At 41.0% G+C, this 16,135-nt stretch overlaps 1 protein-coding gene and 1 long non-coding RNA gene across 4 annotated transcripts in view; one reads left to right on the top strand and one right to left on the bottom strand.

Annotated features, from left to right (window-relative positions):
• LOC144821853 (uncharacterized) overlaps positions 1-10,400 on the bottom strand; it is a 32,154-nt gene extending 21,754 nt beyond the window's left edge. The window contains exons 1-2 of the long non-coding RNA XR_013608476.1: positions 10,273-10,400; positions 9,753-9,845 (exon numbers count right to left, since the gene is read on the bottom strand). This is a non-coding gene — a long non-coding RNA (uncharacterized LOC144821853). The remainder of the gene's footprint in view (positions 1-9,752; positions 9,846-10,272) is intronic.
• The window catches only part of TUBGCP6 (tubulin gamma complex component 6), a 610,570-nt gene that overhangs the window by 411,537 nt on the left and 182,898 nt on the right, over positions 1-16,135 (top strand). For all 3 annotated transcript variants that reach the window (XM_078678997.1, XM_078679005.1, XM_078679003.1), the window contains one exon: positions 9,396-9,609. In XM_078678997.1, coding sequence (XP_078535123.1) covers positions 9,396-9,609 — 214 coding nt within the window. The remainder of the gene's footprint in view (positions 1-9,395; positions 9,610-16,135) is intronic.

The raw sequence follows: 16,135 nt of genomic DNA, 5'->3' as shown, positions 1-16,135 counted from the left end.
CAGCCACAGGGTTCAGGCAGCTCCAGTTGGTGCTGGCTAGATGGACAGTTTCCGGAAAAGCCTCTGGAAGCTTGTTGTGTCTCTGTAGCTCAAACAGGAGGTCAGCCAGCTGACCCTTGGTGTCACTTCTAGGGATCTTGGGTTCAAGGCAGGCAGGTCCGGTGTTCTTCCTTTAGACAGCAGAACAGTCCTTATTCTGTATCTTCTACAGGTCCAGGAGTGTTCCAATGGGAGGTTTAGAGATACCATTTGTGTACCCAGTGCCAGCAAGTGGGTTGGGAAATGCCCACTTTGTCTAACCTTCACTCTTTCCTGGGTTGTCTTGCTTTCGCCTCTCAGATAATACAGAATCTTCCACACGGTAGTTCAAACCCACAGGGCGAAGCAGGAGACATAACATAATACAAACAACACCTTTAGAAAAGGGTTTTATTTGACAAAATGCAAGGACTCCCTCTTATAATAAGGCTTGGGGTTTTATTTTACACAATGCTCTCTAACAGAAAGGCTTTCCCAGATGCCCAATGCACAACATTAAAATACACAAAGATATATATATATATATATATATATATATATATATATATATATATATATATATATATATTCACTGAAAAAACCATAGGTTATAAACCGTATATAGTTAGGAATTAGCATTTAAAAAACCTTACTTCACTCACACAAAACCATTGAAATTCCATATATAGTTAGTTGTACTAACTATATATCGCGCACCCGCAATCCACTGCTGATCATGTCACATATTACATCATTCATGACATGGTCAGTGACATCACTGATGACATCACTGATGACATCTCAAATGACATCACTGATGACATCACTGATGACATCTCAAATGACATCACTGATGACATCACTGATGACATCTCATTTGACATTACTGATCACATCACTGATGACATCATTCATGTGATAATACGATGAACCTCTTCAGACTCTAATATACCCTTAGATACACTCAGTGTAAACACAGACTCACAGATTGTCACTCATCCATGAAGTTACACACACACCTAGTCAGTCATGCAAACAATCAATCACACCTCCATTTCCTTAACTATACAGTTAAACACACCTTACTTATTCAAACATATACTAAAACATATTTACTCACTTATACAATCCTGGATACAAGTTCACAATGATCCATACAGCCACTCACACATTCACTGGCTCTTATGCACAGTTATTTATATATGTCAACTCTCACATGTACTGTATTTTACATATGTACTTACTTTGACATGTAGCACTGAGATATCTATTCACTCACCAATACAGTCATGCACACAGTCAACCGCCCATACAGCTGTTTCCACATGCACTTTTGAACCCATACATCTATGCAGAGAGTCATACACCTCCCAGCCACCCATACACACTCTCAGTCTCCCATACAAATACTTGGGCAACCAATCAATAACCCATATAGTTAATCATATAGCTACTGATCAACACATGCAGCAGTTTACAGAACAACAGACATAATGATGCACAAATTAAGACAGTTTAGTCACTAACCCATGCACTCAGTGAGACACATTTAATCACTCACTCATACAGTCAGTCATGCACCTACTAAATCCTTTGTTCAGACACTTCTACATCCACTCATTCTTCAATATGTAAGACATATTTTAACTTTACAGAAACATACAGTCACTGGATGTTGTCATCAGTGATGTCATCAGTGATGTCATTTGAGATGTCATCAGTGATGTCATCAGTGATGTCATTTGAGATGTCATCAGTGATGTCATCAGTGATGTCATTTGAGATGTCATGAATGATGTAATATGTGACATGATCAGCAGTGGATTGCGGGTGCGCGATATATAGTTAGTACAACTAACTATATATGGAATTTCAATGGTTTTGTGTGAGTGAAGTAAGGTTTTTTAAATGCTAATTCCTAACTATATACGGTTTATAACCTATGGTTTTTTCAGTGAATTTTCAAGGTTTTGTAAATGCTAATTCCTAACTATATATGGTCTATAACCTATGGTTTTTTCAGTGAATATATATATATATATATATATATATATATATATATATATATATATATATATATATATATATATATATATATATATAACATTTCTATTGCAAAATGAAACCCCTTATTTTGTTCCTTTTCAAATTAAATGTATTAAGTGTTACCACTTTATTCCAATCAAGATGACTTCAGGTGTGCCATACTTTTGTCATAAGTAAGACTGTTAGCGTTCTAGTTGTTCTTTAAAACACTCTGGGACATTCTGTCACTGGGCTATAGTTGGGCTACATCTGGCTGATATTTGGGCTACATTTGTTTTTTTTTGTCTCTGGCGGCCATCTTTGGGCTACATTGGGCTTCATTGGGCTTCATTGGGCTACATTGGGCTACATTTGGGCTCCAACATATATATAGCCCAATGTAGCCCAATATATATTTTTCAAAGTTAATTTTCGTAAAAACCACTGGAGCATATATCTTGAGACATAGCAAAGGCACATCGGGCTACCAGTCCCTACAATTTTGCCAAGTTTCGTGGAAATCCATTCTGCCGTTCGAGCTAAAAGTGAGTCCAACCGCCCTATGGAAAACTCAATGTTAAAAACACGTTTTGGGACCCCCCTTTTTTCTCGGCCCCCGCTTGACGAAACCCCCCCAAATTTTCAGGGGCTGCTCAGAAACAAAATGTTCCATTTTCCAGAAAATTTCAGCCAATTCCGTCCTCAAACGCCAAAGTTATTCAACATAGAATTTTCAAAAATCCCATAGGAAAAAAATCCTAACTATATATACCTACTGGCGACCGCCAGTAGGTAATATATATATATATATATATATATATATATATATATATATATATATATATATATATATATATATATATACCACGTGACTCCTCCTTAGCAGCTACGCGTTTCTGGCAAGTTATGCCCTTGATCACGCCGCAACATGAATGCATGACCAAATGCTATTTTTAAATGCAAATCCACAAGGAAACACCCCTCACAGTGACGTAATGTGTCATGTGACATAATTTTTAGTGAAAAGAGAAAACATACTGCCGTTATTCATTCCTTGGATCACAACCTAACTTCAGAATATATTACTGGATAAATCCAGAATTAATGTTCACAAACTGTAATGCGGACACTTACAACTTAATTCAAAATATAAGTCTGGTTTTAGACCTAATTCTAACTGTATAAATACAGAATTAATATAAAGCATATTTTGTAGTAAACATATACAGTGTGATAAACGAAGTACGTATATGATCATTAATCAGTGGCAGATAGTAAAGTGCTAAGTGAGAGTGAATAGTAAAGTGCAAATAGCAAAGAAAGAAAATACATGGAAACGAGAAAAGCTAATATAAGTGCAATACCATGAAAAGTGTACAGCGGCCAATATATAATGTCTACATTGAAATTCCTACAGATCACTCAAAATAATATGATAAACATGATTTCTATGGACTTGATTAGTCATTCCACCATAAATAGTATAAAATAGTTATCAAAAAGTGTAAAACCCTGATAAAAATACCTAATACTCCATTTCATTATCTATATACACATATATATACAACTATACATACGTATATACACACAATCCAAGAAGTTTTATTAAAGATCCAATATTACAAATTTTTAAAATACTCCCCTAAACCTAGTAGAAAAGTAGAAAAATAGAAAAATAGAAAAGTAGAAAAATAGAAAAGTAGAAAAATAGAAAAGTAGAAAAATAGAAAAACAGAAAGATCCATATATGTACAGACCGAAAGATTTCATATATTCCAATCTGTACATAATTCCATGTACAACAATGATCAAATTGTAGACAGAACTATTTCATGTATATATAAATATATACAAATGTACAAGTCCAATAAATAGTCACAAAATTTCATCGAAAATCAACACATGGATAATGCAAAAGTAGTACAAAAATATTATTGCCTATAAGAACACTGTGTAATCAGGCTGTTGTTATGTCCATTCTCGACCTCGAAATAGGGAACCTAACTAAGAGGGAGTAAGTGTAGTGGACCAGACATAAGCAACCATCAAGGGCCATAGTTGTATGAGGATAGATATTATAAAAAATGATGCATCTCATCAATATTATTTCCTTTGTTTAGGAGGAAGAGCACAGGCACTTTACTACTGGTTAGCTGGAGTGTAGTGCATAGAGTCCTAAAATCCAACTAAAACTGATTCAGCAAAAGAAGGCAGAAATCTGGGGTGACCCTCAAGAAAGGTCCTGGTCTAACAAGTCATATAATATGTGGTCACATAATGTAATCACAAATGACGTCATTTATATAAGTTTTACCATAGTGAGCCTATCATATTGCTAGGCAAAACTGTGGAAGACCTTTACATTGCTGGAACTGTAAATGAAAATGTTACTCTTGTAATATCTCAGTCCCTCTTCCCCTACCTGTAGGAATCTGGCTGCTTTATGTAGTGTACCAAAAAGAGGTACACCATGTATAAAGTCCAGACAACCCTTAGTGACCTACAGGGCTTAAATTAATAATCCCACATGCTATCTTTTGTGGTAGTGTGGGAGAGCAATTTAGACTCGTCAGAGGGTAGTCTTAAGCATTTATTGCACACACAGGTCAATAAATGAGACACACTCAAGAAGAAACTTGAGACAGATTGTAGAAAAATAACAGATACTTTTCTAAATATCAATGCTGACAGGCAAGTAAAACTTTCCCACAAATGCGTTTTTACACAGTAATACTGTGGAGACAGAAACATGTACTGCATACAGTTGCTAGCAATTGTATTCCAGGGGTCTCCTTTATGACCTAAGGTGCTAGGGGGCTAATGTCCAAAGTTCCACCAGCAGTTTGAGTTTACCCACCCTGGAGTGTCAGGGTGCAGAGGTGCTGTCAGGGTTGGTAGCCTTGTGCCTACGCTACAGGCAAGAAGGGGGGTGCACCTAGAAACAGGCTGTAGAGGGGGACTTGGGTACAAGTCCAGGAGCTCTTAACGGGGGCTTGGTTCATGAGAGTCCTGGAAGCAGGAAAGCACAGTCAGTTGTCGTGGACTCTGGCTAAGAAGCTCCGGTGCAAAGGTTTTTGTTCGTCTGGGCCTGTGAGTCACATACACTCCCGGTTCTCAGACCTGCAAAAGGGGGGCAAAACAGAACAGCTGGATCACTCTTGGTGCTGGCTTCTGCAATGTTGACATCCTTAGTCAGCTGGTCGGTCGTTTCGACATTGGAGTTCAGATTGGACTTCAAACAAGCTGTGGTTGCTACAAGGGGTCTGATACCCTGGGTATTGGTGCAGGGTGGCTCCGGTTAGTCCTAGCATCTTCACACCTAATGGGGAGAAGGATCTGACCCCTTGGAACCCAGTGACCGTCTCCTTGGTGTCTGCTGTGTCGGTGGGCTCAGTGATCAGCAGAACGGTGAACCAGACGTTGCAGTCAGTGCCTGCAGGTTGCAGGGAAGTGGCTCCTCCACTTCAAGAGATGCTGACGTTTTGGCAAAGTGCTGGAGGTCCGCCAAGGCTTTTGGAGGATGCACAGCTGGAGAATGAGTCGGGAACAGGCAGGCAGGGTTTGGCGCCAGAGTCCACCAGTAGTCCGTAGTTCTCGCTTCTTTGCCCCATCTTGGTCTTTCTTCTTCTTCTTGTGTTAGGGGAATCTGCGTCGCTGGTGTTAGGGGCCACCTAAATACTGAATTTAGGTGTGTTTAGCGGAGTGAAGGGTCGTAGCCAATGAGCTACTTACCCTTGGGGTCACTACACCCCCAACTATGACCACTTTCTGTGGGGAGTGGGCATAACCCCTGTCCCAGAGTTCCTAATTCCACCAAAAACAAAGCGATGGAATCCTTCTTTCGTAGGACACATCAGGCAGCCCACCTCAGGGGTGTGACTGGCCTAATAGGACCACACCTCCTTGCATAGCTAATTTCCCACCTGTCCTGGTGCCAAATGGGCCTCTGGGCAGGGGGCGGCATCTCCCAGGTTTGCATGAAACCAGGGACACATATCAAAGTTTTTAAGTCCCTGGCCTCGGTATACAGATTCACTAGCCATCCTGCTGGCAGAGGAGTGAACACCTTCCTCTGGAGCAAGCGTTGTTTCTGGCCTCAAAGAAAGTGGGCCTTCACCTGCAGGGGGGTCAAAAAACTTGTCTGTGATGGCAGGTTGGACAATAACAGTCATCCCGCACACTAAGAGGCTGGTAGGTTTCAGGGGACACCTCTAAGGTGCACACTGGGTACACATCTTAATAAATCCACTACTGGCATCAGTATGGATTTATTACAACAAGGGGTTTGATATCAAACACAATAGGTTTCAGTGAACCCACCATGTAGCTGGTGAACTCGTAATGACCAGTGCCCAGTGCATATAGTTAAGATGGCTTCCTTGTTCACTTGTATTATCTAGCAATTGAACTAGACAGCACATGGGCATATCTGCTCATACAGAAATGTCCTCAAATGTAATATAATTAGGCTGTGGGGTTTTAGGTTTAAACCTACAATAACTGATAAAACCCCACTGAAAGATAAATAGCCCTCACCGGTGAAAACATATAAACACTGAAAAAACACCTGCACAACCACAAACTAAATGCCATTCAAAGAAAGGAAAAAGAGAGTGAAAGAGTCATTATTTTCTTCCTGAAGGTGTCAATGCAATGTAACTTTGTTATACAAGCTAGCAGTAAAGAAGACTGGCTAACATTATTCTGCTTGAGTTTTGTTCTTTAGGGATGCCACTAAAATATTGTTTCTTCTTCCTTTTATTTTTTTCAGTTTTTTGCCCTTTGGTCTAAAGATGCAGGGTTTAGTTTCATGTTTTAGGTCTAGTTTAATTATTTTATAAACTGTAGAGAATCGGAAAATATCAAACTCATATTTGATATTTTGGCTGCATTTGATTCTTTCACTGATAGGTAAAATGGCTGGTTTCATAAAAATCTTTCCTAATATGTGTCATCACATTTACCCACAGAGAATGGGTAAACACCCTTAATTCATCAGACCATGGTTTCTAGTGGGTCAGTATTGATAGTAGGTGAATTGCCAACACCTCAGGCTTTAAACATTCAATGCAAGGTATAGTGAAAAGTATATATATATATATCACCAAGCATCGGGGATAGTAGTGAAAACATGACACCAGACTTTTGGAAAGCATTGAACTTAGTGTCACTTGTAATGCTCTGCAAAAAAAGGTTCTTTCCAAGTTCAACAAAGATTGAAGTGATATTGTTTGTATTTGCAGTGATTCAGCTACGTATATAAAAAAGTTGTGTGATGACTTGTCAAAATTGATACCAGAGCTGAAGTGATTCCCTGTAGGAGATCCTTGCAACTTGTTAGATGGTATGCTGAAAGCATCTTTACCATCTTCAGAGTTAATGAGGAATGCTATTGACTTTTTAGTCCATTCTGGTGCACTGTTTTCTTATGCACAGGAACTAAAAGGCAAATATTTATCATTTCGTGCTTTATGTGGCCTCAAAGAAAGAGTCATCCCAACTGTGACCCTTAGCTGATGTTTCTCAGCCCATAAGGCTATGAATGCTGAGAGGGCCTTTTCACAGAAGATTACATGGGAAGGAAAGAGCAAGCGCACATGACCCAAAGACTCACTGAAGAAGTATTGTATGGTGTACTACAATAAGATTAATTTGCAAAAATCTATTTGGACCTCATATACACTATAAGTACACTGTCTATATACCATGTTCTATCAGTGCAGAAAGCAAGCAATAATAAAAGCAAAACGTTCCATAAACACCACTTTTTTTGTTGGTTTTAGTGGCGCGAAAATGTGTAACCACTGATAACAACTGTTTTTTAAGATATTGAAAACACTGAAAAAACCCCACCAGAATTTACCAAAAATAGAAACTGAAAAACAGGAAAGCCTAAATATAATGCACCCTGCCTTAGGGCTATAAGGCCTGCTGCAGGGGTGACTTACATCTGTGGACATGGCACACAGGGTGTGTGCTATGTCGTATTTTCACATTTATCTGCAGCACTTTACGCAGCCTGCAATGGCAGTCTGCATGAGTTTGTTGGTGGCTCCATTAGGGTGTCCAATACATACTGCAGCACCTGGGGATCCTCTATTACTACCCACGTCCTGTATACCAGAGGTACTATTTGCTAAGGACTTATAGAGTTGCTTAAAGGTCTTGCCAATTGTGGAACGATTGAACAGTTACCTTGTTTTAGGGAAAGAGCACTGGCCCTGGGCACCTGGTTACCAGAAGCCCAGTGGAACATTGCGTCAGATACCAGGCAAAAAGTTGGGGTGACCATGTCAAAAAAAGGGCCCTTTCCTACTCTACCTCTCCCCTTTTCACTCACTCTTTCTTTTCCTCCTTTCCTTGACCGTCGCACACTCAAAGCGGTTCTTTTATTTGCATGTAGGGTGTTGCAAAAAATCTACTAGTACAGCGGTTCTTAATCTTTGACCTCTGTGGACTCACACCAAATCATTATGGGAAGCTGGGGATCCCAGGCCTAAGTAGTTGCTATATTGAAACTTATGTGCAATTCACAAACAAATATAGAAAAAGTTTTCAAATTTTCAGTGATGCTTCCTTATTTGTATATACTTTATTTATTTTAATTGATCATGTTAATAATTATTTAATTTTGTTAAACAGTCATGGACTCCTGAATAGGCATAGTGGACCCACAGGGGGATATGTTTGAAAACGCAGAACTACTAAACACTCAAAATATAAAGAACTTGTTATATTACATCTCAGAATTTGTTCCTAAACACGTTACCATTGTACCCTTCAGTATGCCTCTTCGTTTTTTGGAATTAGCCTACTACCACCTCACTATTACATTCACAAATAGTTTAAATTGTCTATCAGTGTTCTTCTTTGCTCACTGGTTAGGAAGGAGGATGGCTAAAGTCATGATTGCCCATCTTTTGGTCGGTAGTTAGCCCTGTAAAATGATATAGGAAGGTTAAAAATTTGCGATTGAAAGTAATATGCGGACTGTTTCGAGAAATAGCATCCCATGATGTATTGCTAGTCCTCATGTCTTACTTTTACGGTATAAAAGTTGTGAAAAAATGTAATAAAAAGAACCATGACAAAAAAAAGAGAATTGAGAAAAAAGAATTCTCAGCTCAGATGTTACATGTGTTTCACACATTTCCAGATTCCATAACGTTAATACAGTTTTAGTTGAAAGAATATTTTTTTAGAATATGAACTGAAATAGCCGATACCTAGTTTTAAATGGTAACTTTCTGTTTTTTGTGAATTTCAGTGTACATATTAATGCATCTTTACTGAGCAAGTGCAAACACTTGCTTCATGTATCCCTTATAACAGTTTATACTTTTTGCCCATAGGAAAATGAAGCACAGAAACCTCCTGTGGAAGAATTTTTGAAAGCTGCAGAACAAACTGTGACAAGTGTGGCAGGATCTCTGGAGACATTCTGGCAATGCTCATCAGAAACTAAGGATGGTGATGATGATGATTTCAAGAAAGAACAAGACTACGTGCAAGCATTGGCCGACAAGTATTATCTTGACAAGTATCAGGACAAATATGATTTAATGTGTAAGTCGTTTTGCATTCATACTTCAATGTAGCAAACTGAAAAATGTTGCAGCTACGGAGATTTGGTAAATATATATTTTTTCATATAGAGCTGTTTCACAGATTGCCAATGTGTTAAGTATCCTATTGCCTTGTCTGCTTACCTATAAGTTTGATTTATGAGCTGTTAAGGTTGACAAGTTAAATGCATCCAGCTTGTGCAGCCCATGCTGTATCTCTGAGTCCATGTTGTTTGCCTGAAATAAACATAGACTTCCGTCTGTGAAAACGAAGATAAAAAATAACCAACATCTCTGTCTCATTTGGCCCTATTTATGTAGCGTGCGTCATTTCGGTGGAACTTTAAAATAAAATCATAATAGAGGTCTGCATAATAAAGCCCATATCGAATCAACTTAAAAACAGAATTCTTGCTAATAGCCCCTCCCGCCAAATTACCCATGATGCAAGAATGGATTAAACATCTATCGGCACTCAATGTCCAACCCACAATCGTGGATTCAGCAAAATCATTAGGAATAACCCTGGACAGCAACCTCACCATGCAGAAACACATTAGTAATGCGACAAAGGGAGCAAACTTCCACATTAACATACTGAGGAAACTGAAACCCATCCTATCAGCCAACGACCTCAAGCAGGCTGTTCAAGCCCTAGTCTTACCAAGACTGGATTATGGATGCATCTCTCTCTGTGGCCTCCCCAAGACATCAACCGCCCCACTAAGAGCGTCAATCAACGCCGCAGCAAGACTCATCACCGGTGCCAATGGAAGATCCCACATATCCCCGGAGCTACACTCGCTGAACTGGCTACCCTTGAAAGCCAGAACACATCTGCGTGTATGACTCATAAAGCCTTGCATCTAAACACACCCAGCTATTTAGCACAGAAACTAACCCTCTCGGGCGGGGCTAGAGCCTTAAGAAGCACGCAAAACCTATTACTGAAGCCACAAAAATTCCACAAGAAGAAAACATACAACCGATCCTTCTCCGGGATGGCACCCAGAATCTGGAATGCTCTTCCCCCAGAAGTCAGACTGAACCCCTCCACAGCCTCCTTCAAAAAACAAGTGAAGTCGATCCTCATGGCCAAATTCTGCGGAGCGTGATGCTCAGACACAGCAAGATTATTTCAGCTCGGTCCTTGTTCCTATACTGGATACAGGCTCCATTAAGAGCCCTCTATTTCTCCTCAACTTACCTACGTCGCCATACCCAGACAAAGATGACGACACACCATTAACCAGCTACGCCAAGATGGCATGATCATGTACTTTGTTCTCAACTTGACCTTTCCCAAGTTTCTATGATTTATCATGCATTTATGTACTTTACGTAACCTAACCGGTTTTGGTCCGGTCTGTACTCTATTAACTTTACTGACTGTATAGCGCTCTGATATCCGCCTAGGATTTTGTTTGCGCACTATAAAACTTTCAAATAAATAAATAAATAAATAAACATAATAAAGCCCATATCAATCTAAGGCCAGGTGCCTGCAGGTACAGCCAAATTAGTAGCTACGGACTGACTCCGTAACTAAAGGAAGGGGGCAGTGGGGAGTTTGGGGGGGTCGTCTCAACGTCCTATTTTACCAATGAGGAAATCTTGCTTGCTTTTCAGTCTTGAGCACCTGGGAAGCTGATACTAATTAAGATTTACCACTCACTGAATCAAACTGAGTCTGTTTTGAAAATGACTTTGAGGTTCAATTTATAAAGGCAGGATCTGAAGGCAGCTATATTTTTTTCAACCTGAAAAGGGGAATTTGTGTTAGATCAAGAACCAGAATCATTTCCTTTTTTGAGATAAGCTTTACTTACCAGATGATCTGAAGTGACTGAGGTTTTTCCTTGTTGTCTTTGTGTATTTTTTAGCATCCCCCCCCCCTCCTTTTAGCTCAAGCCAGGGCAATTCATGCTGTGCTCTGCGAGCCAGGCTGTATTGGAGTATGTACTTGAAGCCCTGCCCACTCTCCGCCCATATTGGTCATTGGCTTGTGTCATTGTCCTTCAAAAATGCTGACTTCTGATTCGTTGTTAGGCTTGTTAGTCTCTCCTTCGTACGTCTTGTCTTCATTTGTACCTCCCATGAGGACTGGTCCTTTTACTTCAGTTGTTATCCGGTATGTCTTCTTTAGTCTGTAAGCACCATTTTCTTCACCTACTGCAGGCACACATGTTTTCCTGCAACATTAGCGCACCATGGCCGCTTTGACTTTACGCTTGCTTCGGACAACGGTGGCAGAGGTCTCGCATTTACAAGTTAGAGCTAGTGGCATTGTAAATGACAATGCCTTTTATTTATGTGTTAATTATCAAAACACATACATAAAAAGCATTATCATTTACAATGTCATTAGCTTAAACTCTCCCAAAAGTGTGAGACCAATTGCATTGCAAATTATTGTGTATTTTTCAGTGACTAGGAAGCGGTAGAAACCACAGACAGACAGCGTGTGCAATCTGAGGAAACTGTCACACACGCATGACTCATGTGCTCTAAAATAGGTTATACTACTGCCTTCTGAAAAGGGTAAATCATTCATTCACCAGAGCAAAGTGGCACGAAAAGCTACTTGCACATCTCGTTATTTTTCTTTTGTTAAACGCATAGTTTTTTAAGGTATCTTGATAAAACCCAAGATTAGTCAGATTGTCTTGGGTTTCTTTTTCTAAAATAAAGGGGTGAAAATAGGCAAATATAGCTGTTTATAGGCTTCCAAACTACTGTTTTAAAAAAAATGGTTCTGTAAAAGAATCATATGTTCGAGGCATGTGAGCTGTTGATCACATGCTGTGCATAGCTCACCATCTAGCGTTGGGTCCGGATGTTTGCACTTGATTTTCTTCTAAGTCTTTCCAGTCACGAGGTAGGTGACTCCTCCAATGGTTGATAGTATGCATGGGCATCGACTCCATTGTTAGATTGTTTTTTCCGCCATTGGGTTCGGACGTCTATCGCTGCACTCCGGTTCGACACCGTTCCTTCTGTTTTCCTCGGTGCGCAAGATACTCACCCTCAATGATATTGTTTTCGATCGTTTCTCCCTTTCTATCGCATATCGTGTTTCCTTACTGAAACAAATATTTTGATCGGAAAGCTTGTGGAAGGGCATTGGGCCTATCAGCGTCGGGCCGACTGCAGTCGATGGAACAAACTCCTTTTAAATTCTGCCCTCGGTGTCACACGTAATACCCGCGCACCGACTCACACGAAGTGTGTAACCTGTGTTTGTCCGCCGAACACAGAGAACAGGACTGCGACGCGTGCCAGGCTTTCTGCTCCAAAAAGACACTTCACGACCGTTGGGCTCGGTTCTGTACATCTTCGGACGAAGAGGCCGGGGAGGCCATGGGAACCGAGGAGGAGCAGGAGCCCATCGCCATCCCAGAGCTCGACTCCGACCAAGAGGACGACATCCCACATGGACAACGTACCATAAGTACAGCTCCCTCCTCGTCCAAAGACCCAACGCCACAAAAGAAGGCCACTCCAGTCCAACCCGCGCCCTCGTGCTCCAGTCGGCTCCGAGATCATGCTTTCGACACCCCGCCTTTCAGCTCGGCACCGAAGTCTACCAAAAAGCCTTCTGCTCCGAAAAGACTCCCTCCAAATCAAGTTCGGAGCTGAACCCCAGCCATTCGGCACTGAAACACACTTTGGGTCCGAAAACGTCAACATCCAAGACTTCAGCACCAAAACCTTTGGCGCCAAAACATTCAGATCTGCTGAAATCACCAAAAAGGCCCAGTTTCAACGCTCCGATCGACAAACCGGATCTGAAACAAAAACCACTATATATCCATCCTCAAACTGGACATATCTCCATTAAAGTGACTTTAAATAGAACTGATACAGAAGAAGAATACCACATTCCTTTAAAGAAGAGAACGGTTCATCGCATCTCGGCGGATAGACGTCACAATTGCCCGCGGTGTGGCGCGCAGAGAGCGGGCTTTCTGCATCTGGCATGGGTCTGCCCTCCAGTTCAGGAATTTTGGAGGGCACTGGTGCCCCGCATTGCTCGGGCCACGCATATCAAGCTCCTTCTGGATCCGCTCCATTGTCTCCTGGCGCTAGTGCCCAAGCCCAGGAAGAAGAAGCTGTCTTATAAATTTTTGCAACTTTTGTTGGTCCTGGCAAGGAGGCGCGTGGCCATCACTTGGATGGGGCAGAGGGCACCCGACCTTTCCCTTTGGCTGAGAGATACGAGAGAGTGGGCCCTGGCTGAGGAGACGCACATGCAGCGCACTCGCAGGGATGAGAAACTGCAGGATGATCTGCTTGCCTGGAGGGTGTTGTGCATGGAGGGGCTAGCAGAGGATGAGTCGGATGCCACCAGCGCTGAATTGTTTACTCCCACTGATCCGGAGTCTGATTGTGCGGAGGAGGGTCCCGGAATGGGGAGTCTGGATTTGGTGTAGGAGCCCATTGTACCCACGCCGGGTTTCCTTAAATTCTCTGTTTGTATATTGGCTGCGATCCCCATAGGTCCAGATTGCTTTACAGTGTCCGTGCCTTAGCTGGGCCCCACGTCTATGTCTCACTTCCTTGACATTGTACTGTTGATGCCTTGTTGTTGTTTCTCTCTTAGTTTTTTGGGGGTTTCTGATTGTCGTTGTAATGTTATACGCGATAAGCATATAAAATGAGAAAATTAGCGAATTTACTGATAATTTTGGATCCTTCAGGCGCAAATGCATCTTTCTTATCCTCACTACATGCTTGTTTCTACGCCGCCCAGCCTCCGGGATGTGGGCCCTATTTGGCTGTGTGATTTCCTGATGACGGCATGTTGTTAATTTGTTCGCATACGCGATCTGGATATCATTGTACTTTGTACCTACTTTATACTTTCGCAATAAAAAGCATATTTAAAAAAAAAAAGAAGAGAACGGTTGGAACTAATCCTTCCCCTCCTCCTCTTCTTCTTGCTTCGCCTCCTTCACCTCAGTTTCAGCCTATTTCACCTGAACATTAACCACCTCATACACCTAACAACCAGGATGATGAGGATGATAATGGGGATGATAATCGACCAATACAAGACTCATGGGATGATTACAATACCAATTCGCCCATGGGCAATGATCCTGATTTATATAGTAACAAGCCCTTGCCACCAGGTGACAGTGTAGGCTACATTGAGTTACTGGGTGGAACTGCCAACTACCATGGAGTGCAGCCACATAAGGAATCCTTAAAAGGGGATTGCCTCTTTGAAACCCTCAGTACCACACAGAGGTCATCGCATACACTACCAATGCTCAAAGGGTTGATTAGGCACGTAGATGACATTTTTAACGACCCTGTCAGAGCTCGTATTCTTACCCCTAGAGTAGACAAAAAAATACAAGCCAGCAACATTGGATCCAGTATATATTCTGGCATGTCTCCAACACTCAAGCATTGCTACCACGATATGACCATGTCCACTGGGGTGAGATGGAGCAATTAATACAATATTTGCCCCAGGATCATAGATCTAAGGTACAAGACCTACTGCGTGAAGGGCATCTTGTTTTCAATAACGCTAAAAGATGTTCACTAGATGCTGCAGACACTGCTGCTAGAGCAATAAACACCTGTGTCCTCTTGAGTAGACACGCTTGGCTTCGCATATCAGGGTTTAAACCAGAGGTGCAAACCTCCATTTTAAAGACCCCCTTTGATAAAGAGCATCTATTTTGCCCAATAGTGTATTCTTCACTGGAGAAAATGAAGAAGAACACTGAAGTGGCCAAATCAATGGTAGCCCTCCAGTCAGTACAAAGTGGTGGTTTCTTTCGGCGCTCCTTTTACCGCTGAGACTACAAAAATAACTCCTCAGAGACCACCACCTATAAGGGCAATAACCAACCCACTCCATCTAGGGGTTACTTCAGAGGTGGTACAGAGGTAACAACGGCAAAGGCAGGGACAGGGGTTCAAACACATGCACCTCCCCCTCTAATACAAAGCAGTGACTTGCCTCCACTTCCCCCCGACCACCTAACACCTGTCGGGGGAAGATTCTCAGATTTCCTATAAATCTGGTAGTCAATAACAGACAATTGGGTACTACAAATTATCCGTTCTGGTTACTGCCTGGAGTTTGATTATGTAACAAAAAAAGGGGTACCTCTAAATTAATTTCCTAAATTAGGGAGTGTAATATTATGTGAATAAATCATTTAGGAAATGAATAACCGAGTGGACTTCAATAGACATACAGAAAGACCAAATATAAGAAAGAAATTATTAGAAAAATATATATTTTTTATTATTTTATTTGATAAAAGTTTCAATTGTTTAAACATAAAAAAGAGAAAAAATATAAAATTTTAGATCATGATATAGAAACCTCTATTTGATTGTAGATTGCCTATACATCACACAATTAATGATAATGCAAATGGTTTGAAAGGCTAATCATGCACACATGTCCTTTCACACATGACCTAGATTATTTTAATACATGAAAACATGATATTGTTTGATATAGAACTTGGATATGTGTGCCAACGGTAGATGACCTA

Source organism: Lissotriton helveticus, chromosome 1_1 (genome assembly GCF_964261635.1).
Source record: "Lissotriton helveticus chromosome 1_1, aLisHel1.1, whole genome shotgun sequence".
In the NCBI taxonomy this organism is placed as follows: Eukaryota; Metazoa; Chordata; class Amphibia; order Caudata; family Salamandridae; genus Lissotriton; species Lissotriton helveticus.
The sequence above is the reverse complement of the archived record's forward strand: the minus strand, read 5'-3'. Positions and strand labels throughout refer to the sequence as shown.